The 27,020-nt window shown below is 31.9% G+C and overlaps 4 protein-coding genes and 1 non-coding gene across 8 annotated transcripts; 3 read left to right on the top strand and 2 right to left on the bottom strand.

The window, feature by feature from the left end:
* Positions 1-151: 151 nt before the first annotated feature.
* On the bottom strand, positions 152-6,384 carry LOC133290479 (chaperone protein dnaJ A6, chloroplastic-like). Of its 2 annotated transcripts, none has more exons than XM_061488566.1 (8): positions 6,187-6,384; positions 4,053-4,206; positions 3,442-3,583; positions 3,230-3,287; positions 2,228-2,270; positions 1,622-1,670; positions 1,470-1,550; positions 152-1,382 (listed from the first exon to the last, which is right to left on the bottom strand). In XM_061488566.1, exons 2-8 carry the CDS (start codon positions 4,157-4,159, stop codon positions 543-545), a joined length of 1,320 nt encoding a protein of 439 aa, XP_061344550.1. In that variant the 5' UTR covers positions 4,160-4,206; positions 6,187-6,384; the 3' UTR covers positions 152-542. The 2 variants fall into 2 exon arrangements, with proteins under 2 accessions (XP_061344550.1, XP_061344558.1); XM_061488574.1 differs by having other exon boundaries at positions 4,053-4,199.
* A 1,975-nt stretch (positions 6,385-8,359) lies between these two features.
* TRNAY-GUA (transfer RNA tyrosine (anticodon GUA)) lies at positions 8,360-8,451 on the top strand. Its single transcript is given in 2 exon segments — positions 8,360-8,396; positions 8,416-8,451. It is a non-coding gene; the product is annotated as a tRNA-Tyr (tRNA).
* A 652-nt stretch (positions 8,452-9,103) lies between these two features.
* LOC133290260 (wall-associated receptor kinase-like 15) lies at positions 9,104-12,396 on the top strand. 3 transcript variants are annotated; one of them, XR_009748622.1, is made up of 3 exons: positions 9,104-10,024; positions 11,081-11,258; positions 12,293-12,396. XR_009748622.1 is itself a non-coding variant. In XM_061488330.1 (2 exons), the coding sequence occupies exons 1-2, from the start codon at positions 9,151-9,153 to the stop codon at positions 11,131-11,133; spliced, it is 927 nt and encodes a 308-aa protein (XP_061344314.1). In that variant the 5' UTR covers positions 9,104-9,150; the 3' UTR covers positions 11,134-11,343. The 3 variants fall into 3 exon arrangements, 1 of the variants encoding a protein (XP_061344314.1); XR_009748621.1 differs by having other exon boundaries at positions 12,265-12,371; XM_061488330.1 differs by lacking the exon at positions 12,293-12,396 and having other exon boundaries at positions 11,081-11,343.
* Positions 12,397-12,428: 32 nt separating this feature from the next.
* Positions 12,429-14,731, bottom strand: LOC133290252 (uncharacterized). The gene is made up of 4 exons (XM_061488321.1): positions 13,914-14,731; positions 13,044-13,136; positions 12,875-12,942; positions 12,429-12,597 (listed from the first exon to the last, which is right to left on the bottom strand). Exons 1-4 carry the CDS (start codon positions 14,535-14,537, stop codon positions 12,429-12,431), a joined length of 954 nt encoding a protein of 317 aa, XP_061344305.1. The 5' UTR covers positions 14,538-14,731.
* A 607-nt stretch (positions 14,732-15,338) lies between these two features.
* Positions 15,339-21,570, top strand: LOC133290088 (uncharacterized). The gene is made up of 3 exons (XM_061488150.1): positions 15,339-15,437; positions 21,004-21,334; positions 21,431-21,570. The coding sequence occupies exons 1-3, from the start codon at positions 15,339-15,341 to the stop codon at positions 21,568-21,570; spliced, it is 570 nt and encodes a 189-aa protein (XP_061344134.1).
* The last annotated feature ends 5,450 nt before the right edge of the window (positions 21,571-27,020 follow it).

Here is a 27,020-nt window from a genome sequence, read left to right as displayed (position 1 = left end):
TCCATAACGGCCCCATGCTAACATGTATCGAACCAGACCTGTTCCAACACAGCTAAAAAAGTTGCCACCTTCGGTCAAGGGTCTCCCACATCATTTCTACCCGTCCTCAACTTCCAAATGCCTGAACTAACATCAAAATATAATTGGGGCGTCCAAATCCAGTAACAAGGAAAAAATAATGTTTCTGTATGATAATTGTGTACATAATAATAATCAGGTTTTGTCTTAAACGACCACATTTATGGAAATTGAAATAGCATTGAACCTAAAGTATAATTCAATATCACCCCATCCCAAAAATAAATTACAAGAAGCGTATAAGTTCCAGTGAAGAAAAAGATCTCAACTTTCTTCTGCGTTCTCTCCGCCTGTGTTTCAAAGGACAAATAAACTAACATATATCAACACATTTTTCACCCCTCTCAGAGTTCAATAGCTGCTGAGTTCTTCTTAAGTGTGTAATCAAGAACGATGCATCCATGAAAGGAGAATACTTGCGAGGGTAGAAATACATAGATAGAGACACAGGTTCCCACAAAATATTATCTCCGACCGGTGGCAGTCTTGCCTTTGCTTAAATCAGCAAGTTCCTCAATAAGCTTTCTCTCATCACTGCTCAGTCTTTTAGGGATTTCAACCTGCACACGAACCAATTGATCACCTCTCATATTGTTTTTATTCAGCAGGGGAACACCTTTCTTAGCCATAACAAGTGTTGTGTTCGGTTGGGTCCCAGCTGGAATTTTCAAATCTACCATTCCGTCTACAGTAGGAACCTTAATTGTAGTCCCTAAGATTGCATCAATGTAAGAAACCTTGCATGTGTATAAAATGTTGGTGTCATCTCGTTTGAGGACAGGATCTGGGATAACCTCAATAACAACAAAGAGGTCGCCAGGAGGACCCCCTCGCCTTCCAGCATTTCCTTCATTTTTTACCCTTAAACGACTACCAGAGTCCACTCCAGCTGGGACCTTCAGACTTATCCGCTTCGTCTTCCTCACTCGACCATCCCCAGAACATGTATTACAAGGTGTTGAAATTTCCCCAGTCCCATTGCATGAAGAGCACGTCATTGACTGCTGGAAGATGCCTAACGGAGTTCTTGTTGATGTGACAACCCGACCTTGACCTCCACAAGTGCTACATCTGGATGGTGTAGTCCCTGGTTTAGCACCTGAACCATTGCAAGTTCCACAGCTCTCTAATCGCCTTATTTCTATCTCTTTTTCTACACCAAAAACTGCTTCTTTAAAGTTCAAAACAAGACTGTAATACTCATCTTCACCCTCAACTGCTCCATTCCAAGAACCTCTTGAACTTGCACCACGATTCATCCCCTCAAACAGTGACTCAAATAGATCAAAAGGATTGCTGAAATCCTGACATAACAGAGATAATCCATCTTTAAGAAACAAGAATGTGTGATTACAAAATAAAACTATGCATCATTATCAGAGCTAACTTACTCCCATGCCCATTCCAGAACCTTTAAGTCCAGCCTCTCCAAATCTGTCATATATGGATCGTTTCTCATCATCTGATAAGACCTGCAAAATAAATTTAATTACACAAGACAGGTATTATATGCATTGCTGAGGTCAAACGTCTCTAGTTTTACCTCATATGCATTGCTGATTTCCTTAAATTTCTTTTCTGCATCAGGTTCTCTGCAGTGCAAGTGAATACACACAATAGTTGAAGTGTTCAACAATAAGCAACATTTTTCAAACAATTAAGATGACACCAAAAAATTATGCTACTAGCAAAATTATGAAGCTAAATTCAATTGGCATTTTTGGTTAACTAAAATCAGGTCCCCTTCCGCTAGGCACTTTGATCAAACCCCACCGTTTTCTTTGCTAGTAAACCTCTATATATGCAAATTACAATAACTGAACAACCTTTATATTTTGGAATAAAATGTATTATTCAGAAACAATGACGAGCAGAGAAAGCAGTTCATAGAGAATGCATTATCAAATAATGCTCAAAATGTGACAAGAACAAAATTCACAAGACAGGGATTATTGCTTATACAAAATTAACAGTTTTTTAAAAGAGACAAGCTACAAACATTACAACTGGATATAGCCGAACCACATTGGCCACAGCAATAGTGACAAGAAAAAAGAAAAGGAAAGAAAAGAAATAGAGGGAGGGAACAAGGGAAAGGAATGAATTAGGAAGAAGACAATACAATATATCAAATTGAAAAATAACTCACTTGTTCACATCCGGATGATAATTCCGGGCAAGCTTCCGATAAGCTGAAATGTCAAAGATAGAGAGATTTAAGATTGCAATGAGATATGATATCAGGCCACTAAGCAGCAAACAATATGCACAACCGAGAAAATAGTATGCAGATTCTGATTAATAACAATATCCCAATCACAATTGCTGAGATTTCGGTATTCAATGGAAAGGAGAAAAGAGAGATATATTTCACTAATAGGAATGTGATTTTGTGTTGATAAACACTTGCCTAACATTTCTATTTATTATAATATTCTAGGACATGTAAAATAATTAGTGCAAGCCTAGCCCAGAAACACTCTCAACACAATAAAAATCGAAATTTTATAACATTATCCCTCAAGCTCATTACTCTAGTTCCCTTTTTAGGTTATGGCAGACTTCTTTCACAGTTTTATGCTTTGGATTTCCTTTATGGACCTTCTCTCGTATGCTTATGATGAAACCCAGATTGACAACACTGAATTTATTGAACCAATGGAGGCATACCCTCTTTTACAAACACCAACTGCAGAACAAGACACTAAAAGACCCTCCCTAGGTCACCCTTAGAACCAATAGACCTAGGCTTCAAGAGATCCGCAATTCCCCACTCACCAAAATGCTTAATTCATGCTTTCCTCACTCCACAAATTCCCTCTCCTTTTATCCCCTCCTGTAAGAATATTCTGGAAGAATCACCTAACAAACTAACTAACTCCCTCTCTTTCAGGCCCATCAGATTCACATATATTTTAGGTGTACCTTTTTGATTAAAAGTATTTTATGTTCTCAAGGTCAAAGGAAGCAGAAAGAGTTATAAAATGGTGGGCAATCAATAAATAGTTAAGGAACTGAAGCCTACTGCGATAATTGATTTTGCTTTACATAGAGATGGCATTTGAACAACACACTGCATTTGAACATATCAATTTATAATAACGGAGATATGATCATGTAGTCAGATAAGGATGGGAACAAATAGAAATACCACTCTTAATTTCAGATTTACTAGAATTTCTTGAAACCCCAAGGACAGAATAATAATCCTGCACATTGACAAATAAAGGATGTTCAGCATAATATATTGAATAGTTCATGACGATTATACAATTTAACTAAGACTAATGCTTTCATAGAGTACAATCATATAAAAAGCCCAATAGGATCTCATTGTTGCTGAGAAGTGCATTTCAAACTTACTGTATCTGCTCTAACAATCAACCTTGATCCCTTGCGACGGTGCAAAGTTTGAGACGAACCCACATTTAATAGTGTATGGAAGGAATCCCCAGACAAAAAGCTTGAACTTGGGGCAACCATAAAGCTTACCCTGCTTGTAACACTGCAACAGAGGCAACTTTAAGAAATTACACTCTCCAGCACAATGATCTAAGCTGAAAATTTTGAGTTTATATACTGAATGGAATGTTGAAGTAGATTAATTTTTTATGACATTCAGGATAGGAAACATTCACTAGTTTATGCGAAGTATATACCATATCCACGCAGTAAAACTACTATCAATGACAATCAAAGTAATAAAATTACAAATTACACCCAATTTTTATGATTATATATTTATATCCCTTTTCTTCCCCATGATGATAGAGAAAACAACATTTAAAGTAATTTATCTCTTTCTCATGGTGTGATACAAGTACTCCCCTTCACGAAGAATCATGAATAGGATTATAGGAGCTTCAAACCTCGAATTTATTGTTAAATAAATTTGTGCCTTAGAAACTGATATTAACAGTACTCCCCTTCACGACTTCCATTCTACAAAACAAATATTTAGTCATAGAACTTACTTGTGGCTAGATGATGCAACCTTGCCTGTCATGCTGGATCTTAGTAATAGCTGAGGACGAATTCCCCATTGTGCAGCAGATGTACTACCAAAAGGTGTTATGGCCATCTAATATACGATAATTGATATGACCTTTGTTGATGAACTTCTGCTAGCTGCAAAAATTATATACTGAAATATAACATGGTAAAAGACAATCTAAACAGAAGCAAACAACTAAAGGAAGAAAATAGATATAGTATGCAACTTGAGGAGGAGAAAGATAGTTCAAGCTGCCACATGATACAATGAGCTGGAAGTAAGACTTGTGAAAAAGAAAAATCCTAGAAACAATGAAAAACCTTTTGGAGCATGAGATTTCACAAATTGTGGACATAAGTTTGAAATATATAATTAAACTTTTTGATACCATTAAGAGGTAGTGTACCTACAGAATTTGAATCAGTCCTTCTAGATTTATTATCTCCAGCTATTCACTGTTATTGATCAATATCAGGTCCATTCCAAAAGATAATCTTTTCTTGCATTCATAGCACAAGATGTAGACAATCTCAATGGACAAGAAATACTATGGACCAATAACCCTAAAACTAAATTTACCATAAAACCCTCAAGTTGAAAGGGGGAGGAGTCCAATAGGAAGGAATATACACTAATGAAGAATATCTATTCTCAAGCCATTACCAGATACTAGGTTTATCAACGGGTGTCACCCTGCCAGTCCTCTAAACTTTCGAGTATTGTGTGTCGAGTATATGCCAGGAAAGGTTGAACATAAAATTTAAAACGTTTGCAGTACTGGTGTCTGATATGAACCGAAATCGGATACTCTTCGAAGTTCGAACACCATCAGATACTACTTGCCTACAACCTATAATTTTTGGTTTGTTATTTTGTGTCAATACATGGGAATGTCATAAGATTTCGAAAATGCTAGTCTTATATAGGGTCCACAATTACTGATGCTAGAAAAAAAATTCCCCCTTAATTATGGAATGACCCATCTTCTATTTTTTGTTCATGATAATAAGGATGGTTTTATATATTTTTCAATATTTATTAAGATGATGTGTAATTTTGAATAGTATTTGATATATATGTTATGTTCTATCTTGCCGTGCCGTACCGTACCTGTAGGCTGTATCCTAATTTTTTAAGAAATGATGTATCCCTGTGCCATACCAGTGTCATATCCATGTAGATGCCAACTTTAACTACATACTAGGTTAAATCACAGCACAACCCCCAACCCTTGTACAAAGTGATCAAAATAAGGAGCACCATAACAAAAAGGAATTGAAAGTTCATCATATTACAGCTCAAGAAGCTGCTACCACGTGAAAGATACAATAAAAATTGGAAAGAGAAAATCATTTAAACACGATACAAGCTTGCTTGACTGAACAACAAGAGCAATGAACACGAGAGTATACTGGAAAGTTATAAAATAGGAATCAACTTAATTTTGAAATTGTTTTGATTTTAATCGTGTACACGTAGAATTCCAATCAAATCGATTTAATTTAATCTTAATTTTAATTGTTTGAATTGACAACTTTACCTTATTAGTTTACTATTTTACATATCATAAGAAGGGTAATACAGTATAATTATTAAATAAAAGAAACATAGAAATCGATTTGCAAAAAAATTCAAATCCTATATTTTATAATAATTTCTAAATCAAAACAAGCTTATTTCTTAATGGTTACAAACACAAAAAAGATGTATCGAGAATAAACCACAAACAAATCCATACTGATTCCCAGATACATATTATACAAAGTTAAACAATGAGTATAACCTCTGAAATATACAAAAAGAAGAGTTTGGCAGTTCAAAGTAGAAACAACAAAAAAAATTGGCAGAGCAGCAAAGGAAAACACAATGGAATTACCAAGTGCAGCTACGAATGAATTACAAGCTATTTAAATTTCATATACCAGAAACCAAAGAAACGAGGAAAAACTCATACTATAAGCAAAAGCATTATAATTTCAAACACAGTAATAATAATAATAATAATAATAATAAGCAGAAACGATAATGTTCGAGTCTTATCTAAGCAGCCAGGTGATTAAAAGAACAAGCGAGACAATTAGCAGATTCGAAAAGATTGGAATAGAAAGCAAAACCTGTAGACGGTAGAGATTGAGGTTCCCTTTTTAACCTTAGCCGCTTCGCTTAACTCTCTCTGAGTCTGTTAGCACTTAGCAGAGAAAGGGGGAAGGGCAAGGAGACACAAAACACTGAGTAGAGCGTGGTTTCGAGTTGGAAGATGAGGCTACTGTATTGTGTTGTGTTCTCTCTCTTCGCCAATTGGTGGTTCAGTTCAGACCCTAATACTTTCTGCCTTCGGATGCTTCTCGCCGTCCGATTTATTGTGGTTTAAAATCGTAACAGTAAAATGTATCTGTCTAAGTCTAACTGTCCATCCCCAAAGTTTAAAAATGCTGCTGATTCAAACATTTTTTTTAAGACTAAATATTATTTTTAGTCTTCAAGCAAATTTTATGATGCCCGCTTTAGTCCCTAACAAATGAAAAGGTCCATCGTGATCCCTAAAAAATTCAAAATGGACCCATTTTAGTCCTTTTAAGGACTAATATGGATCTTTTTTGAATTTGTGAGGGACCACAATTTCAACTAAATGGGTCCATTTTGAATTTCTTAGGGACTACGATAGACTTTTTTATTTGCTAGGGACTAAAACGGGCCTCGTGTAATTTGTTGAGGACTAAACATGGTATTTACTCTTTTTTTAATGTGTTGATTAATATGATCATTGTAAGAATTCTTACTATACAAAAGAGAATCAACGGTTATGATTATCTATCTATCTTCAGTTTTTTCTCACTCTTCCTTTATTACCATTGATCTACCTTTATATAGTTACGATTTCTCAACATGATATGGTCATTTTAATTAACACATGAGAGGATTCACTCTCTTTCTTTTTTAAGACGAAGGATATTATTATTACAAAAAAAAAATTACTATCAATCCAGTACCTATCTAATTATCGTTAGATCAGCATTCTTTCTATTTTCATAAATTTTTCAATATTCTTTTCCTTTGATCCAATGGTAATTAGATAAGTAATATATTTGTAGTAAATTTTTTTGTAGTAAGAATATCTCCCTCTTTTTTTAATAAATTCTCCTTAAAAAAAATTTATATACATTTGTTTTGGGGGAAGGTTCGGAAGGATATTGTAACAATCAATTTGTGTTACTATCAATGTTATTACCAATCAATTTCACCGTTAGATCGATTATGTTTATCCAACGGTTATATTTATTTCCATCTTTATATGGTTACGATTCTGCATATTTAATACTTTATATTTATTTTCACTTTTTTATGGTTATGATTTCGCATATTTAATATTTTCACATTAAATATGGAAAAATATAATCATACAAAAATGAAAATAAATATAATCGTTGGATCCACATAATCGATATAACTGTAAAATTGATTGGTAGTAACACTAATTAGTTATTACAATATCCTACCTCTTTGTTTTAAATCCTTAATAAAAGAGATTAATTTTTTTTTTCTGTTTTGTAATAAGGAGGGACCGGGCCCAAAAGACAAAATTTTAATTGAATAAAATATCTTTTGAATCCTCAACAAAAATTACAGAAATCATTTTAATCCCTTAAAAAAAATCAACTTGTAGTCCTTCTGAAATTCAAAATAGACATAATTAGTTGAACTTATAGTCTATCTGAAATTCAAAGAAGACTTACGTTAGTCTCTCAAAACTTAAAAGACTAACACGAGTCTATTTTGAATTTCAAAAAGATCACAAATTTAACTCTTTTTTTAAATAATTAAATTGATTTCGTGATTTTTGTTGGGGACACAAAAAATACTTTACTCAATCTAATTTTACGGTGGAGATCATCATCATCGACAACAACACCTTTATCTTGAACATTTAATTACGCGGAGATAATAGGTAAAAATAATTCATTTTAATTATTTCTTTTCAGTTGTAAACTATTTAATTTCAAATTTGATTGTCATTAATTAATTATTGTTTTATTTTTTAATTAAGGTTATTAATTTAGGGAGCAGTGTGAATAAAAATAAAACAAAAACTCTAATGACATTTCTAATTTGATCCCTTAATTGAAAATTATTTATCCTTTATTAGAGTAAACAATTTACGTATTTTAAATAAAAAATGCAAATTATTTACGTGTGGTAATTATAATTTTTTATATAAATTAATTACAGAAATTTTGAATCTTTTTAAATACGGTCTATCAAAAATAATTGGTAACAATAGTCAACAAGCCGACCTTAGCTCAGTTGGTAGAGCGGAGGACTGTAGTTGGGTTCCCCTTGCTGATATCCTTAGGTCGCTGGTTCGAATCCGGCAGGTCGGAAACTTATATTTTTACTTGAAAAAAATAAAGAAATTTTATTCGACTTCTGTCTTCTTGGTCAATCAAGGAAATAACTAATCTTGGTCAATGAACGAACGCATTTTCATTGCCATCCGTACGCGCCTCCCATTCAAAAAATGACACTTGCATTAAAATTTTATTTTCAATGATTAAAACCTGAATTTCAAATAACATATATTAAAAGAATTATTCTATTACAGAGGAATATTATCTAATACGAAAAACAACTTACGAATCAAAATGAGTTTCATCTTTTTTTTTATAAACAGCATTACTCGATTATTTTTTGTAACGTTAATAATAATATTTTCATATTATAGAAATTTAGGTAAAAAAAAATAAGTAAATAAAGAAAAATGATATTGATTTGATGTGATTCAAATTAAAAAATAAACATCAATACCTTTTTATATTAAAACTATACTTTTGTTTACCAACAAAAAAAAGCTATACTTTAAATTATTTTACGTTATATTCCATAAGACTTAACATATTATACTGTTTTCCCCTAAACAAGAAAATATAATAGGGTGCTTAAAAAAAGAAAATGGTTTTCAACAATTATTTACCCTCAACACATACACGCGTGAAGCTCCCAAAGGCATATATTCTTTCCACCCACAAACCATAGTCCTCAAAGAGAAATAGAGAGAGATCAAAATCAAACCAGGGAAGCCAATGGCACCACCTCCTCTTCCTTCTCTTGTCCTCCTCAACCTTGTCCTCATTCTCATATTGACATATCCACAAACATCATCAACATCATGCAGCCACACATGTGGCTCATTACAGGTCAAGTACCCCTTCGGAACAGGCCCTGGGTGTGGGTCCCCACTCTTCAACCCTTACATAACATGCAAATCAAACGGCACAGGTGACCAACTCTTCCTCAAAACTCACACAGGTTCATACCCTATAACCTCCATATCCTACACAACTTCAACACTCACACTCACACCACACTCCATGTCCACATGCACCATCATGCAAACCTCACCCAACTTGGGCCTTGACTGGACCACCCCTTTCCAAATCAGTTCCTCAACCTTCATCCTTCTCTCTTGTAAACCCCCAACCTCATCCCTCTCCATCAGAGGCTCACCCATCTGTGACCTTTCCTTGGATTATCTATGTGCTTCCATTTACACGTGTCCTGCTGTGGAGGCACTTGGCTTGTCTCTGTTCCCTCCTACCAACACGTGTTGTGTTTACTCGCCGGCGAACCTCGACGGCAAGGGGGAGTTGGACCTGAGTGAAATGAAGTGTGGTGCTTATGCTTCAGTGATGTCGCTTGGGGATAACCCCATTGACCCTACACGCTGGGTCTATGGAGTGGCGTTGAAGTACTCTTATGGTGCTTTCGATACCAACTATGCGACCACCAAATGTAATAGTTGTGAGTATAGCGGTGGGTTGTGCGGTTATGCTCCTCCGGGAAATGGATTTGTATGTGTTTGTAAAGGAGGGTATAACACTAGCCTAGATTGCTCGGGGAATTACAACCAGAACCAGGACTTCCTTTGGACCTCTATCTCTTCTCACATGTCCACGGGTAAGTTTTTCCTTTTCTTTTTCGCCTTTTTTTTTTTTTGTAAAACAATGTCAAAATGTCCATTTTGTTTGTGTATTTTTTAGTTTTCGTTATTCTTCATATATTTCCGCATATAACTAAGGAAAAAAAACACATGTTGCCTATATAAATAGGGTTTATCTAGTCTTATCTTACATAAGAGAAAAGAATGTTATGTCATATACATATAGTGTGGGGCCCATCACCTAAAAAATAAAAATAAAAAGAAATGTTGCTATGTTATTGAAGAATGTAGAAGAAGAAAAATTTACTTCATATAACATGAAAATAGTTTTTTTTCATATAAATAAATGAAAAATGTTATATTTATAATCTTTTACAATTAAATCTTAATCGTTAATTTTTATCAATTTAATTAATATAATTTGTTGGAAATTAATAATTAATTAATAAATATGATCCAATAAAATATAATAGTTAGAATGACAGAAATCAACGATTAAGATTTGATTATAGGAGGTTATAAACGAAAAGAGATCGTAAATATAACCTCCTCCTAAATATATATGCATATATACATAAACAAAATTTTGACTTTGCGTAAAAGATCTCATTTTTTATCTGATTTCATCCATTTAACGACGATAATTTATTGAGTTATATCAATTAATTAATTATTAAAATCACATAAATTACAATTCTTACATGGAAGGAAATCAATAGGTAAGATGAAAAAGTAAAATTTCTCAATCTTACACTATAATAAAAAATCCTTCCCCCTTTTTCTCTCTCTCTCTATATATATATATATATATATATATATATATATTATATATATTGAAAACAGAGACAAAAATTATACTAACAAAATGTTTTTTATTTTATTATACTTAAACAAAAGTGGTGAAAACACAATATAGCTAAAGTAAGAGTAAATATTATTCTTGTATACTTAAAGGGAATCTGATGCGAAAGTGTGATGCTTTGTAAGAATCTTCTTTCTCTCTAGAAAAAAAAAATGTTGCAGTTATGTTTATGCCCGTGTCATTAATCATCTTTTCTGTGAACGATTAGCAGCTGTGTATGTTTGGAGTTCCATTTTGGCTGGTATCATTTCGAGCTTAGTGTGATCAGGGGCTGATGTTGCTGTGTTGATTATTAGCTCCTGTTAAGACATTCAGTGGAGGGCATTGTCAGCCCTTTTTAAATGCGCATAAGTTGCTTTAGAAAAGTGATTTAAACGAAAGGAATAAAGGTATTGAGCATCCATTCCTATATTTGTTGTTGTATTTGTGGATATTTTTAGTAATTGGAATTCAAGTAATTGGAGTAAAATATATTTTTAGGTAAAACATAGTTGGTATGTTTAAGATTTATTCCTTTTTTTATTTTTGTGAATTTATTGATTTTATATTATTATTATTATTATTATATGTGAACATTTTTTGTTACTTATTTCTATTAGAGGTTTGTAAATATAGTTAGTATAACTAATGTAATACAAAACAACTTCTAATAAAAATAATTTTTGGAAGAATAAGTTTTTTTTTTATCTGTTCAAAAGAATATGTTTTATTCAGATTAAAAACAAAAATGGATAGGTTTTATATTTTAGAATATTTAACCAAAAAAAAGAGGTTGTTGAGTAGTATTAAATAAAGAGATTTATTATTCTTATGTTACATAAGAAAAAATTTATCTCCTACACACACAAATTCAATATGGATCCCACTTTACTTTTTTTTTCTCTTCACTTGAAAGTAGACCCCACTTATACAAATAAATCAGTAGGAGATAATTATTATCTATACTACATGAAAAAACTATTACCCTTAAATAAATTTGAGAATGTCACAGTTTGCTTTGGGTGAGCGAGAATGTGCATAAAGGAGGCCAAAGGCCCAAAAGGGTTCTTTATTAACCTTTCACTTTATTCCTTGTTTCTTCTTGAATCTTCTCCCTTCTATTCGGTTTCCTTTCTTTTTCTCTCCCTTTTAACTGCCAAATAGGACAGTGACTAATTGACTATTGACAATTAGCACTATAATACGATTTTATGCTATTTTTTTCCAAATGAATATCCAAATAAAATGGTATGTTTAAGCATGGAGACAAACAAACAACATTTGAAATGCATACACACTGTAATTGTCCAATTTCAAATACATACTCCAGCTCATATATTACTTACACATGTAATCCCTGTTTCGTTAGCTATAATAGTATTTTCTGATGCTCATCTACATCCTTTCAATTGGCAGATGATGCACTCTTTCTTTTTCCCTGCAGAGAACCGGTTTTGCAAACTACACCTTCTCCATCCTATCCCAGAAAAAAATACCACATGGCTGATAACTGTGATAAATTGATACACAAACATATCCATAATGCTGAAAATCTCTTCCATTTCTCTAGCTTGACACTGCTAGTCCACCTTGCGACCATTACCATTACTATGGTTTTCTTGCAAAGATGGAGTAATGGGATCAATGAGGAAGGATTTAAAATTCTTGTAAAGCTCCTTGGGCTTCTCTACATTGAGTGCATGCCCTGCATTCTTAATAACAACTAGCTGTGCCTTCTCTCCCAGAAGCCTACACAGCAGAAAAAAAATGAAATTTAAAGTTGAAACATAATCAAGTGCGTGCAAAACAAAATAAAAATATCATTTTTGTTTTTTTGTTATACTGATTTGATATCTAGATGAAGACTACTTCACTTGGTGTCTTTTCCAAAACCTCAAGATATAAGTCAACAAAGCTGGATAAGGGACTGCTGTAGTTTCGTCTCAAAGTTATAACCCCAACGTATTTACGGACCTAAATGTTTGGAAAATAAAATCAATAGAGTATTAAAATTACTTAAAATCACCTTTTCAGTCTGTGAGCTAATTCCAGTGGAAATACCTGGTCCTGTTCTCCCCAAATTACTAGTGTATGCTGCACCATTGAAAAGTTATGCCTTGTAAAAAGTTACAAAATGCAAGATTGCGAAATATGGTGAAATTAACTCATAATGTAAAGTCCGCATTAAGAAAAACCTGGGTTATCTTAGGAAGATCAGACAGTTTTCTATCCTTATGTAATGCTTCAATTAGTTCTTTCTTCTCCTGGAAGTTTTCCGTACACATCACCTGCCAGTAAAACCAGTTTCAGCAACAAATTTCGGGTTAAGTTGGCAAACCCACGTCAATGACACAATATACAAACTGCCCCAGCTTATTTTCAGTCAAAAGGACAACGGAAAAAGAGATAAACCTTTCTCCGATCCAAGTGTTACAGATCAAATGGGATAATACAACTAACCAACCATCTAGTGCACAAAGAATAGCCCAAATAACTAGTTGATTGAACTTTTAATTATTAATGTGAAATTGATGACAAGATTTAGTCTGAAAATAACTATATGGCCCTAAAGCCTTTAGATCCATATAGTCCTATTATTGTTCTTCCTCTGTTAAGTAATAGTTTTACTCTCTTCAGCACCGTGGTGGTGAAATCTAAGATGAAACATTGACACCTAAGACATTTAGATATCAAGCATCATATAATCAGGAAGAAATACAATCCACGCGAATTATGTGAAGCCAGGAAAGGAACATACTTTTATCTTTTCTAGGCATATTTTGCGGATCGAGAAATGAGAAATAATATAAAATTGAAAAACCAAACCAGTCGGAATCAGATTCAGACCAATTGACACAATAAGACAAAGTTCAAACTATTTACTATTCAGTAATCTTAAACATAATATAAAAGAAAGGTAAAAAATTATACCGATCCCCCTATTAACACTCTATTATCCTAAAACAGAACCAATTTCAGAGGCAGTTAAAAAAAATAACAAAATAAAAAACTAGCAATTTTCACAGACATAAGAAAATCAAGTTTTAACAAGAGAAACCACTTACATCAATATAATCATTGATGAAACAAGATGGCATGACTTTGATAGGCTTAACAAACGTGAGCTGCAGAAGCTGCCTCATCTTTTCTGGCGTTTGCGGAAGCAAAATACTCACAGCTTCATCAACACTCTTCACCTTAAACATCCCTTCATCCATGTCCTTCTCTTCAAAGCACACCCCAGCACAACACAGCACAACCTTCTCCACACTCTCCGGGAACTGCGCCGCCATGCTGTACGCCACGAACCCGCCGTAGCTTATGCCGACAACGCTCATTCTCCGGACCCCGTGAGCCTCAAGGAGACCCATGACGCAGTGGGCCTGGAATGATTCGGATCTTTCGGGTCGGGTCGTGTAGGATTCCCCGAAGAAAACGAGGTCTGGAACGTAGACGTTGAAGCGGTGTGTGAGTGGGGAAATAAACTCGCTCCACTGCCACATTGAGTTGGCTCCGAAACCGTGGATGAGAAGGAGGGAAGACTTGGAATCGTTGTGGGTCTTGGGGACCCAGCAATGCATAATGGTGCCATCGCCGAGATCTGTGGTGGTGGATTTGAGACCCGCGTTCGAGAAGGAGTAGCGGAAGCACCTGTCACGCGAAGCAGTGAAGCTGAAACATCTAGCCATCTTGTGTGCTTTTTTTTTTTTTTTTTGGATAAAAAATTATGTTGTTTCGAGAAAGTTAAGGAGAATCAGTGTTGAGTTTGATCGATTATGCAGGGAAAATGAAATGATTGGTCGATGATGGATGAAGTAGTGTTAGTGTTGCTGTCAATTGTTGCAGAGCGACAGATTAGAGAACAGAGAGAGTCATTGACCAGAAGAAGGAGCAATTGGCTAAACAAAACTTGAAGAAAGGGTGCTTTTTATATAAATTTCCAATTAAAATATTTTCGGAAAAAGTTAAAAATAACAATAAAAATATAAAATGCTCTAGTGTTTTTTCCGTCAAATCTAATTTTAATGTTATTAAATATTAGATTAATGTGTCAATATTATCTCTGTCAAGAGTAAAAATAAATAAAATGTGTGCATGACAACTATTCTGTTCCATGGTACTATTTCTGAAAATAAATAATTTTTTTCTATTTATGTGCCTTGGAACAGTTTCTGGGAAAAAAAATATGTTTGAAAATATGTTCTATTTTTATTCCGAGAATCAGAATTGTGTTTGATAACACAACAAATAATATAATAAAAAATAATTTTTATTAAGCATAAAAAATTTTTGGATCATCATTTTCCTTTCCATATGGTGTGGTAGAGGTGGCGGCGGCAGCGACGGTGGCGTGGTGGTGGTGGCGGTGGTGTGGTGATGGTAGTGGTGGTGGAGGTGGTAGTGACGGCAGTGACTGCGATAATGGTGGCGGTGGTGGTAGTGGCAACAATGGTGGTGGCATGGTAGTGGGAGTGATGGTGGTAGTGGTAATGACAGTGGCTAAGATGTTCGTGGTGGTGGTTGGTGACGGTGGTTGTAGTGGTGGCTTGCTTGCTATGGCGATGGTAGTGGTGGTGTTGGTGGGGATGGTACGGTGGTGGTGGCAGTGACGATAATGGTGGTGGTGGCGGTGACGGTGGTTGTGATGGTGGCATGTGGTAGTGATGGTGGCGGTGGCATCGTAGTAGTGGTGGTGACAACAGTAGAGGCGATGGTGGCGGTGATCGTGTCAGAATGATGGTAGTGGTGGTGGAGTGTGATTCAGAGATAAGTGTTTTCTCATTTAGTTCCCAGAAACAAAAGTAGAAATTTTTTGAATTTATTTTTGTTCCCCAACACAAAAAATTAACCGGTTCATCCAAAAACAAAAAAATAAACCGATTTTACCAAACAAATTTTCTATCCTTTTTGTTCCCGGGATCAAAAATAAAAAAATAAACTCATTCCGAAAAAGTCATCATGGACACCCAAAGAAAACAAGTGATTTAGAAGAAAAATAATACAGAGAATAAGGTTTAAAATATTAAACTACAAGGGTTTTAAAAAACTTTTTTTACTACAAAGTAAATCTTAACAAGTTAGTAAGGTGATATTCTATTTAACATCTTATATGTTTTTTTTTTATATTTATCGGTGTTATATTAAAGAGGTATGTTTTTTTTTATGTTACATGAAATAACATATCTCTCCTACTTATACATAAAAAATTAGGGAAAGGATATTGTGACAACCAAGTTGTGTTACTACCAAGTGACTACCAATCAATCTTACCGTTAGATCGATTATATTAATCAACGGTTATATTTATTTTCATCTTTGTATGGTCATGATTCTCCAAATTTAATACTTTATATTTATTTTCACCTTTGTATGGTTATGATTTTCCATATTTAATGCTTTCACTTTAAATATGGAGAATCATGACCATACAAAGATGTAAATAAATATAACCGTTGGATCAACATAATCGATCTAACGGTGAGATTGATTGGTAGTCACTTGATAGTAACACAACTTGGCTGTCACAATATCCTTTCCCAAAAAATTATGCTAACATTTATTTATGGATTTAAAGTTTAAAGTTATTTTAGATAACTTTATCTAATGTTCACCAAAATACAAAAAAAATAATATACAGAAAAATATTTCTGCAGTTAATCCAGATAATTTATCTGCATTTACTCCTAAAACGACGTTATTTTAGGATTGAAATGTTAAAAAATTATAACTATAAAGACTATAATAACACTGAAATAAATTAAAATTACAAAAACACCATGATTTCTGTCCCAAAATGATATCCTATTGGGCTTACTATAGATAATTTATCTGCAGTAACTCCAGAAAAAGCGAACCCAATAATATATGGGGTCCATGTAGACTCATACGAAGAGACAAAAAAAAACATGGGTCTCACACACTTTTATATGTGTATTTTGATAAACATTAAATAAAGTTATCTTTAATAACTTTAAAATCTTTATTTATATATTTTAAAGAGTGAGCCACATATACTTTATCTCTATAGCATGAGATAATGAGCTTCCTATAACATCAGACTATCCCCTTTTATTTTATTTTTTGGAGAAAAAAAATTTAGTGGATGCTGAACATAACACTCATTGTTTGCCTTACTCATGAATCTCATTAGCTTATTTAGTTTCATATCATATACTATATTAAGTTTCAAAAAAATTGTTGTAAGGGAAAAATCTATAAACATCATGCTTTAATATTTTATCGTTTGTCCTCTTGTATTTTTCTTTGTTATTTAATCATGTGTGTGTTTTTTCTTGTTTTCATTAGAGTAAAATGGATCAATTAACCAAATATTTAATAGCATTAAAGATGAAATTGAATAAAAGAGAAGTCACAACTAATGTAGAAGAGATGTTCAACCGGTTGTGCTAACCCTCAATTTATAATTAATATAATCTTAGTAAAAGTAATTTATTTCCCATGCCTGATAATCCTAGTATAACTTCTTGATTTTATACTACTAATAAACAAATATGAGGATTATAAGTTTTAAGCACATTTTGAAAACGTGATCTTAGATAAACATGATTTATAATCTAAATTTTATTAGAAATAATCTTAACACAATAAATCTAGCGTAGATATAATATTGGGCTATTTGATCATTTTATCCCTCATTAATTAATTAATAACCATTTTGCCCCTGATTCGAAACTATCTACCAATCTGTCCCTCTTTAATCGACTGCTTTGCATTTTTAATCGACTAAATGGTTGTTGGGAGATTTAATCGACTAAATCTCCCTACTTAATCGATTAAAATCATACTGACTTATTTTTCTTTGTTGTCAAATATGGAGATTTAGTCAACTAAATAAGGAGATTTAGTCGACTAAATAAGGAGATTTAGTCGACTAAATAAGGAGATTTAGTCGACTAAATCTCCCAGCAGCTATTTTTGTCTGTTTTGGTCATTTAGTCGATTAAAAATGCAAGGTAGTCGATTAAAGAGGGGCAGATTGATAGATAGTTTCGAATCAGGGACAAAATAGTTATTAATTAATTAATAAGGAAAAAAAGGTGAAAAAGCCTATAATACTAATTAAAATTATTTTTAAACATGTAATTCACTCTTATGTAATAAAATTGAGTATTCATATTTTAGAGTCAAGTAATCACCTATTATATTATTTTAATTTCACAATTGTTTAGTATTTTATAAAATGAAAAAACGTGTACCATTTTTTTGTGTGAAAATATTTCAATCGGTTCATTGCTTCACAACTAATCTGATTCGGGACGGGTCTAGGATTAAGATTTTAAACCCCTCTTAAATGTAGTACTGAGAAAAATGTGTATCACTTAAAATAATACAAGTTGTGTCATTTCATAAAAATAAAAAGGTGAGACCCACATATTTTTTTGAGAAAAACGTTTGTCCTTTTAAGGATATAACTTTGTTTCATTTTAGAATCTAACCGTTGATTTTCGTCAATTAACGGTTAGAATTTAATGAGTCAAACTTATTAATTAATTAGTAATTCATAATAAAATTCAATAAATTCTAATCGTTGATTGACGAAAATCAATGGTTAACATCTAAAATGATACAAAGTTATATCCTTTAAAAGGACAAATATTTTTTTCTATTTTTTTCCTTATTTTTTTTTGTGGGACTAACACCTCTTTGTGTATATAATATGAGATAACAGACACTTTTTTATATACAAACATTAAAATTGAAAATTATTTTTACACTACACCATGTGTCCATGTCATCATTGCTTATTTTTTATGAAAATTATCATCTTCTTTGTAAAAAGATGAGGAAGGTTATACTTACAATATTTTTTTTACAACCTCTTACAACTATATCTTAACACCGTTAATTTTCGCCAATCAACGGTTATTATTTTCACAAACTAAACTCATTAATTAATTATTAATTCACAATAAATGATAATCGTTCATTAACAGAAATCAACAGTGTTAAGATATGGTTGTAAGAGATTATAAAAAAAAAAGAATTATAAGTAAAACCTTCCTTTAAAAAGATATGAATTTCTTCTACTATTCTCCGTATTATTTTTCTATAGCCTTTTTTTAATATATTATTAAGCTAAAGAGATAAATCATACAATATTGTTTAGAACAGACAACAAAGAGAAAATGATATACACGCAGAGATTACTCAAATACTTAATTTAGGAGTGGTGTCACTTCTTATAAGTCTCTTACTTGTATTGATTTGAGAGGAGTTTGAAGTTTGAACTAAATGGAAATATAACAATCAGCTTGTAGGAATCATATTGTTCATTCCTGTAACAAGGATCTGATAATGTATTTTGAGAATATGATGTCGTATCTTGATTTTGGTTTGACTTTTTTTTTAAATGTGAGACTCACACTTGATTTATGTGTGCAAAAAAATAATCTTATCATGTGACATGACAAAAAGCGAACTCTATACAAAATGCCCACAAGACATTTTTAATAAGCCTTGACTACGGGAATTTATCCTCTTTTAAGTAAAAGTTATTTTTCGTTATTATAGGATGAGTCTAGAAACTCATATAAGTCAACAAATTTCCAGGTGTCTCACGCGGGTCCAAAACAACGGTCACTAATCAATATGTTTCTCCTGATTGAACCCAGGCCATGTTCGTAATATCCAAAAAGGGAAAGGATCATTAAATTTTTTGAACAAATTTTTACAAATTACACTATTTTCTTTCGGGAGAAGATAGTATAATTAATGTTCTTTCAGAAGAAAATAATGTAATTTGTAAGAGTTTGTAAATAAAAAAGTTTGTAAATATAACATGTCCCATAAAAAAAATAATGTTTAAAATTATATTTTTAAATATAACATGTATATAAAATCATCATTCTAAAGTTGTAAAAGACACCATTACTCAGTTTAGATATCTTCAGTTTATATTATTGTTTTCTCTTTTTTCTTATTTAATTATTTCATCATTTTTTCCTGTGAAGTACCATCTGTATTAATTAAGCCAACTAATTAAGAATTTATTATAGTATAATATAAATCATTAAAAAAATATCATATAATAATGAGTAAAGTATTTCTCTAGTCAATATGGAGATAAGTTATCTCCAGTAAGCCTAAAACAACATTGTTTTGAGAAAAAATTGAGATATTTTTGTAATTTAATATATTGTAGGGTTATATTAGTCTTATCGTTATAATTTTTTAATCTTATAACCCAAAACGACGATAATTTTTTAATCTTATAATCCAAAACGACGTCGTTTTGAGCTCACTAGAAATAACTTTATCTCCGGTGACTGAAGAAATATTTTTCCCTATAATAAGTTTTTGGATTGAATTAATTTTTTATATAACATAGCTTAAGTGACCTATGAGGTTATAAGTTCAATCCTCGTCACCCCATTTTCTAGTGGAATTAAAAAAAAGTACAAGACAAATCAAAAATTAAGTTCATGCAATATGAACGTTTCAAGCTCAAATAGCTCTTGCGTGAAAGAATGTGTTATAGAATAATATAAATCATTAAAAAAAAATTATTGTTGAGATATATAAAATCATTAATGTAGCCTCACCCAAAAACTTAAACTTTTGGGTTGAATTGATTATTTACAATTATCATTTAATAACTTAAACTTTTGAATTAAATTAATTTTTTACTGAATTGTTTATAACATGTCCAACGTATTTGGGGCAATATGATGAGCTTCCTTCTTCATTACTAGCCTCCCTCGGAAAGATGCGATTGAGCATGGCCGTGTCTCATCCTTAGTATTTGTTCGGACATTGAGGAATTTTTTTTAAAATATATATTAATTTTTTGGAGTTATTATATTTATTTTTTCAATTTCATCTTTATTTTAAATTTGTATTTACTAATTTTACTTTTATCCGAATAATTTATTCAAATACCAAATCATTTGATCTCTTACTTTTAAAATCACTAAAACAATTTTATATAATTATCATATTATTTTTAAATTGTTTTTTTAATAAAAAAACACTTTAACCAATGTTCTTTGCTTGGGGGTTTTGATCCGTTGAATATAAAATAAAATAAAATATTATTGGATTTATATTTTCATGTTATAGTAGATAATATTATCTCATATATACATATATTGGATCATTCGTAATCTTGTGACAGAGGTTGATCATGTTTTTCAGTCGTCTAAGAGCCATCAGTTAGGTAAGAGGACTGTTGTTATGAAAATTTCGTGGCAATTTCCAATAGAGGGGTATGTAAAGCTTAATACTGATGGGACGGCTAGAGGGAATCCAGGTCCTGCTGCTTGTGGGGGTGTCATTCGTGACTCATCTGGACGGTGGTTACATGGTTTTGCTTGTAAACTTGGTGTCTGTTCAGCTTTCAAGGCTGAATTGAGGGGAATCCTTCGAGGTTTAAAGATTGCGTGGGGTGAAGGATTTCATAATATTGAAGTTGAGAGTGATTCAAAGAGTGTTATCTCTGTGCTCACCAAAGATGGTGCAGCAGTCCGTGAGAGTCATTTAATTTCTCGAATACGGACATGGTTACTTAAAGATTAGAGTATAAAGTTGAACCATATTTTTAGAGAGGCCAATTCTTGTGCAGATTGGATGGCTAACTATATTCTGGATGCTGAAGAGGGTGTTTCTTTCGTGTCTTGTGAGGCTCCTCCTTCTGGTGTTTCTAGGTTGTATTTAACAGATCTCTCTTCTGTGGGTAGAGATCGTGCTGTAGTTGTTGCTTAGTTTTTTTGTTTGTTTGGGGCTTTTGCCCTTTTATTTACCGAAAAAAAAAGAGAGTATGTGATTTATGTTTTTTTTTTTTAACTTCTCCTCACATAACCCCACATGAATCCACATATTTTTATGTATATGTAAAAATTATTTTCTATAATATGAAAAATATTAATCTAAATATCATTGAATAGATGATATTGCTTTCAAAAGAGATAACGAGAATAATTCTCCCTCATCATAAAAAAACCAGAGTTTCAGAAGAGATGACTCCAAATTCCAATGTCAAAATAAGACTAGCCAAGGCTTGGACTGATATCTTCCAAAAGATACAAAACTCGATACTAGCTAGCCCACAATAACGTCGCAAAATGCTAGTAACCAGTCTTAGCCCATTAATCATTGTGATTCATTATAACTTGCTTTCAAATGGTGCTAACCTGTCTCCAAAAAAAAAAATGGTGCTAACCGCTCAAAGCCCACAATAACATCGCAAAATGGTGGTAAGTGGTACCAGTAACTAGGGGTGAAACTAGGTCAGGCTGACCTACAGAGGCCTACGGCTCGGTCTACATCAAATTAGATCTGACCTAGTATATTTTGTATAATAGACCGGGTTCGGGCCTTAAAAAAACCTATTTAATAAAAAGAAGGTCGTAGGCCCACTTTCAAAAGACCGAGCCTATAAGCCTACAGGCCGGCCTATATTGTACTATTTATTTTAAATAAAATAAAATAGAGTAAGTATGCCTTGAAGAAAAAAAATGATATAAATTTAATCAATTACAATTATTTATAACTTAATCATATTCGATTATATTTTAATAGAAATCTTACTTTATTTCTTATAAAGGAGGAACCAACATCTTAACATGTTAGATTGTGTATATGAATATATTAAAAAAAAATTGGCAGAGGTTATACTTACTACAAGCATCAAGATATGTTTGTTGGATTGATGTAGTTATTTTAATTTACATAGAATGAATTTGTTTGTTGGATCTGATGAAATATATGTTATTTAATTTGAGCATTTTGCTTTTGAAAATGACTTAAATGCATATTGTATTAGTTTTGTTATGATTCATGATTTTGTTTGGACGTTGAAATTATGATTTTTGGTGTAGCAACAGAATTTGAGTACTTTGTAAAGTTGATTCATGGTTCTGTTTGGAAGTTAAAAATTAACAGGCTAACGGGCCAAGCCAGGCCATTTGTTTTTTTTCATAAACGGGCCAAACCAGACTAACAGTTAGAATCATACTAGGCTTGGACCGGGCCAAATTGAAATTTTTTGACGTAAGTTTGGGCTTTTTGGGGCAAAACTCGGCCCAGCCCAGCCCACTTTCACCCCTACTGGTAACCACTCTTGGCCTACATATTTCTAATAAAAAAATTGTTTTCTACTATTATAAGATGAAATAATATTTTTACTATATTATGATTCGAGATAGAATCAAATCAAATTCCAAATGATACATTTCACAACCACTTAATTTTTATATTATTATATTTTTACATTCTATATTAAACCCATATTTTAAAAAAGCGTAACACACCGATTTTTATCCCAAAACAACCGGACCAGTTGTTGGGTTATATTCATTCATAACGTTTTATTCGTAAAAATTGATTATATTGTAGAATTTAAGAGGTTCACTGATTGGTTCGTCTGTTCATCTCACCAAAATGCTGTTGGCCATGCATCTACGATATACTCGAGGTTTTCACTTATATATAAGAAAAATATTTATTATTTTAAAGTACAGTTAATTTAATTAAAGATAATAGTTTTTATTTAATATTTAAATTAGAAAAAATTCTCACTTTCTCCCAACATAATTTTTGTTTCTTTCATCATAAAACACAATACTTTTGACTAAAAAAACACAATTATATATTCTTTAAAATGATAAACATTAATCCATATATATATATATATATATTATAATTGTCATTAAGTATTAACTCAATAGTGTTAATAATTCAAATTATAAGCACTATTTATAGTTAAATATTGTCAATGATTTTGTAGTCCAATCATGACATTCATGATTCAACATTTTAAGAAGCATTTAACGTGAGTTTAATTTAATTAATTGAGTTCCGACTTTTTAATTACACTTAGCTCAAACTAATTGCTTCATTCCCCTATTTAAGTTTTCACACTTCGTTTATATATAAGAAAAATGAAATAGAGAAAGTATATATATACATACATATATATATATATATATATATATATATATATATATATAGGATATTATTATACCGGTGCAAGAATTATAAGTCTTACACTCAATCTTGACCATTGATTCACTTGTATCCAATGGCTCATATTACTAAAAAATTAGAGTCTTTAGATATAAGTGGAATCAACTCACAAGATGGAGAGTGTAACTTACACTGACCCATATATATATATATATATATATATATATATATATATTGGGCAAGATCTTTTTACACATGTAAGACTAATAAGTCTTACACTACATCTCAACTGTTGATGGATGAAAATCATCGGTTGATATTTATAGTGTAATTAATGATTAATTAATTCGTATGACTTCCTAAATTATAACCATTAGATACACGGAAATCAACGGTTGAGATGTGATGTAAGACATATTAGTCTTACATATATGGGTAATGTATTTCTCCAGTCAATGGAGATAAGTTATCTCCGGTGAGCAAAAAATTACGTTGTTTTGTGACAGAAATCAAGGTGTTTTTATAATTCTAATCTATTGTAGCCCAAAACAACATCATTATGGGCTCACTGGAGAAATACTTATATATATATAGGGGAATGTTCCGTTTACAAACTTTTTTTACAAATTTTTGCAAATTACAATATGTACTCCTGGAAGAACATAGTGTAACCTAGTGTTCTCCCGGGAGTACATGGTGTAGTTTGTACACAAAAAAATTGTAAATATAACATTTCCATATATATATATATATATATATGGAAATGTTATATTTACAAACTTTTTGTTTACAAACTACACAGTCATACTTCAATCAAGAGTGTATACACTAGTCATACTTCAATCAAAAGTGTATGACCGGTCATACTTAGTCTAATTTAATAAAAAAAGTTTATAAATGGATCCTTCCCCATAAACGGATCCTTCCCTATTCAAAGGTGAATAAATTAATATTAGAAAATAAATAAATAAAATGACGAAGATAAATATATCTCAAGCTGCATAAGAAATATTTTTCTCATATATATATATATATATATATATATATATATATATATATATATATATATAGGAAGTATTACTCTCCTTTCACATAAGATAGTTTCTCTCATGTTCTCTCACTTCGATTTTCGCACCTCCCCTCTTTCTTTTTTCCTGTAATGGTGAGACTTACCCATTTTCTTTCTACAACATAAGATAACTATCTTATGTGAAAGGAGAATAAGAAAGCTATATATATATATATATATATATATAGAAAAAAGTATTTCTACAGTCACTTTAAATAAGGTTATCTACATTTATCAAAAAAAAAATAAGGTTATCTACAACCACCACTTTTAACTATGTTCTCTCGGGAGAATATAATTATTACACTAAAGTTGATTTTTTTTTTATCTCCACGTCAGCAGACAAGTTCTGAAAAGTAAATGAGGAGAGAGAGAAAAGAAGGCAACTTTAATATTATAACTATGTTCTCCCGTGAGAACATAGTTAAAAATGGTGGCTTTAGATAAGCTTATCTAAAGTGACTGTAGAAATGTTTACCATATATATATATATATGAGGTAGGATCCTTTGACACCGGTGTCAAATTTAAAATTTGACACCTCATCTTAGAGTCGTTAGAAAAAAAAATACCAACGACTCTGATTTGTAAGCATGTAACACCATTGATCTTTTTTGATCTAACGGCTCTAAGATGAGGTGTCAAATTTTAAATTTGACACCGGTGTCAAAGGATCCTACCTATATATATATATATGAGTTTATCGTTTCTCAAGCTGTTTGAGATAATTTTATCTCCGGCTACTAAATCATAATCGTACAAAAATGAATCAATGGTGATAAAGGAAGAGAGAGAAAAAGGAAATCATAACCATTCAAAGGTGAATCAATTAATATAAGGAAATAAATAAATGAATTGACGTAATTTTGGGGTGGCTGGAGATAAATTTATCTCAAGCTGCTTGAGAAATGTTTTTCCCATATATAGCTTATCGTTTCTCAAGCTGCTTGAGATACCTTTATCTCCGGCTAGTAAATCATAATCGGACAAAGATGGATCAATGGTGATAAAGGAAGAGAGAGAGAAAGAAAATCACAACCATTCAAAGGTGAATCAATGAACATAAGAAAATAAATAAACAAAATGACGTAATTTTGGGCTAGTCGGAGATAAATATATCTCAAATAACTTAAGAAATATTTTTTTCATATATATATATATATGGAAAAAGTAAATCTCATGTTGTAGGAGAATTCTAATATCATGTCATAGATACATTAAGTGTAGGACCCACCTATTTAAAAAAAAATGAGTGGCACACCTTTTTATGGTGTGTGTAGAAAGAGTTTATTTTCTCATGCAACATGAGAAAAACACACACACACATATATATATATATATATGGGGTAAACATTTCTGCAGCCACTTTATATAAGCTTATCTACAGTTACGCTTTAGAACTATGTTCTCCGAGGAGAACATACATTAAAAGTTTTTTTTTTTTTTTTCTATCTCCTCGTTTATTTTTCAGAATCTATCTGCTGACGTGGAGAGAGAGAAAAAAGTAACTTTAATGTTATAACTATGTTCTCCCGGGAGAACATAGTTATAAATGGGTAGTTGTAGATAAGTTTATCTAAAGTGGCTGCAGAAATATTTTTTCCTATATATATAAAGGTAGGATCTTTTGACATCTCATCTGAGAGCCGTTAGATCAAAAAAAATCAAAGGTGTCACATGCTTGCAAATCAGAGTCGTTGATATTTTTTGATCTAATGGCTCTCAGATGAGGTGTCAAAATTGAAATTTGACGCCGGTGTCAAATGATCCTCCTCTCTCATATATATATATATATATATATATATATATATATATATATATATATAAGGCAGGATCATTTGACACCAAATCTTAACCGTTGATTTCCGCCAATTAACGGTTATCATTTATTGGGAATCAAACTTATTAATTACTATTAATTTCCAATAAATGATAACCGTTGATTGACGAAAATCAACGGTTAGGATTTGGTGTCAAAGGATCTCATCCTTATATATATATATATATATATATATATATATATTTATTTATTTAAAGAAAACCAGGGGAACAAAACCAGACACGTGACAAGGTGTAACACTGGTACACATTAAAGCATAACATGATAAATGTACTTAATTCTATAAGTGCGTACAAAATTACCTAGAGACAATATGGCTTATCCCATACGTAAGCCTTTT

Source organism: Gastrolobium bilobum, unplaced genomic scaffold (genome assembly GCF_033153095.1).
Source record: "Gastrolobium bilobum isolate Gb01-03AN ecotype WA unplaced genomic scaffold, APGP_CSIRO_Gbil_v1 utg4377, whole genome shotgun sequence".
Taxonomy (NCBI): Eukaryota; Viridiplantae; Streptophyta; class Magnoliopsida; order Fabales; family Fabaceae; genus Gastrolobium; species Gastrolobium bilobum.
This window is presented reverse-complemented; position numbering and strand designations above follow the sequence as displayed.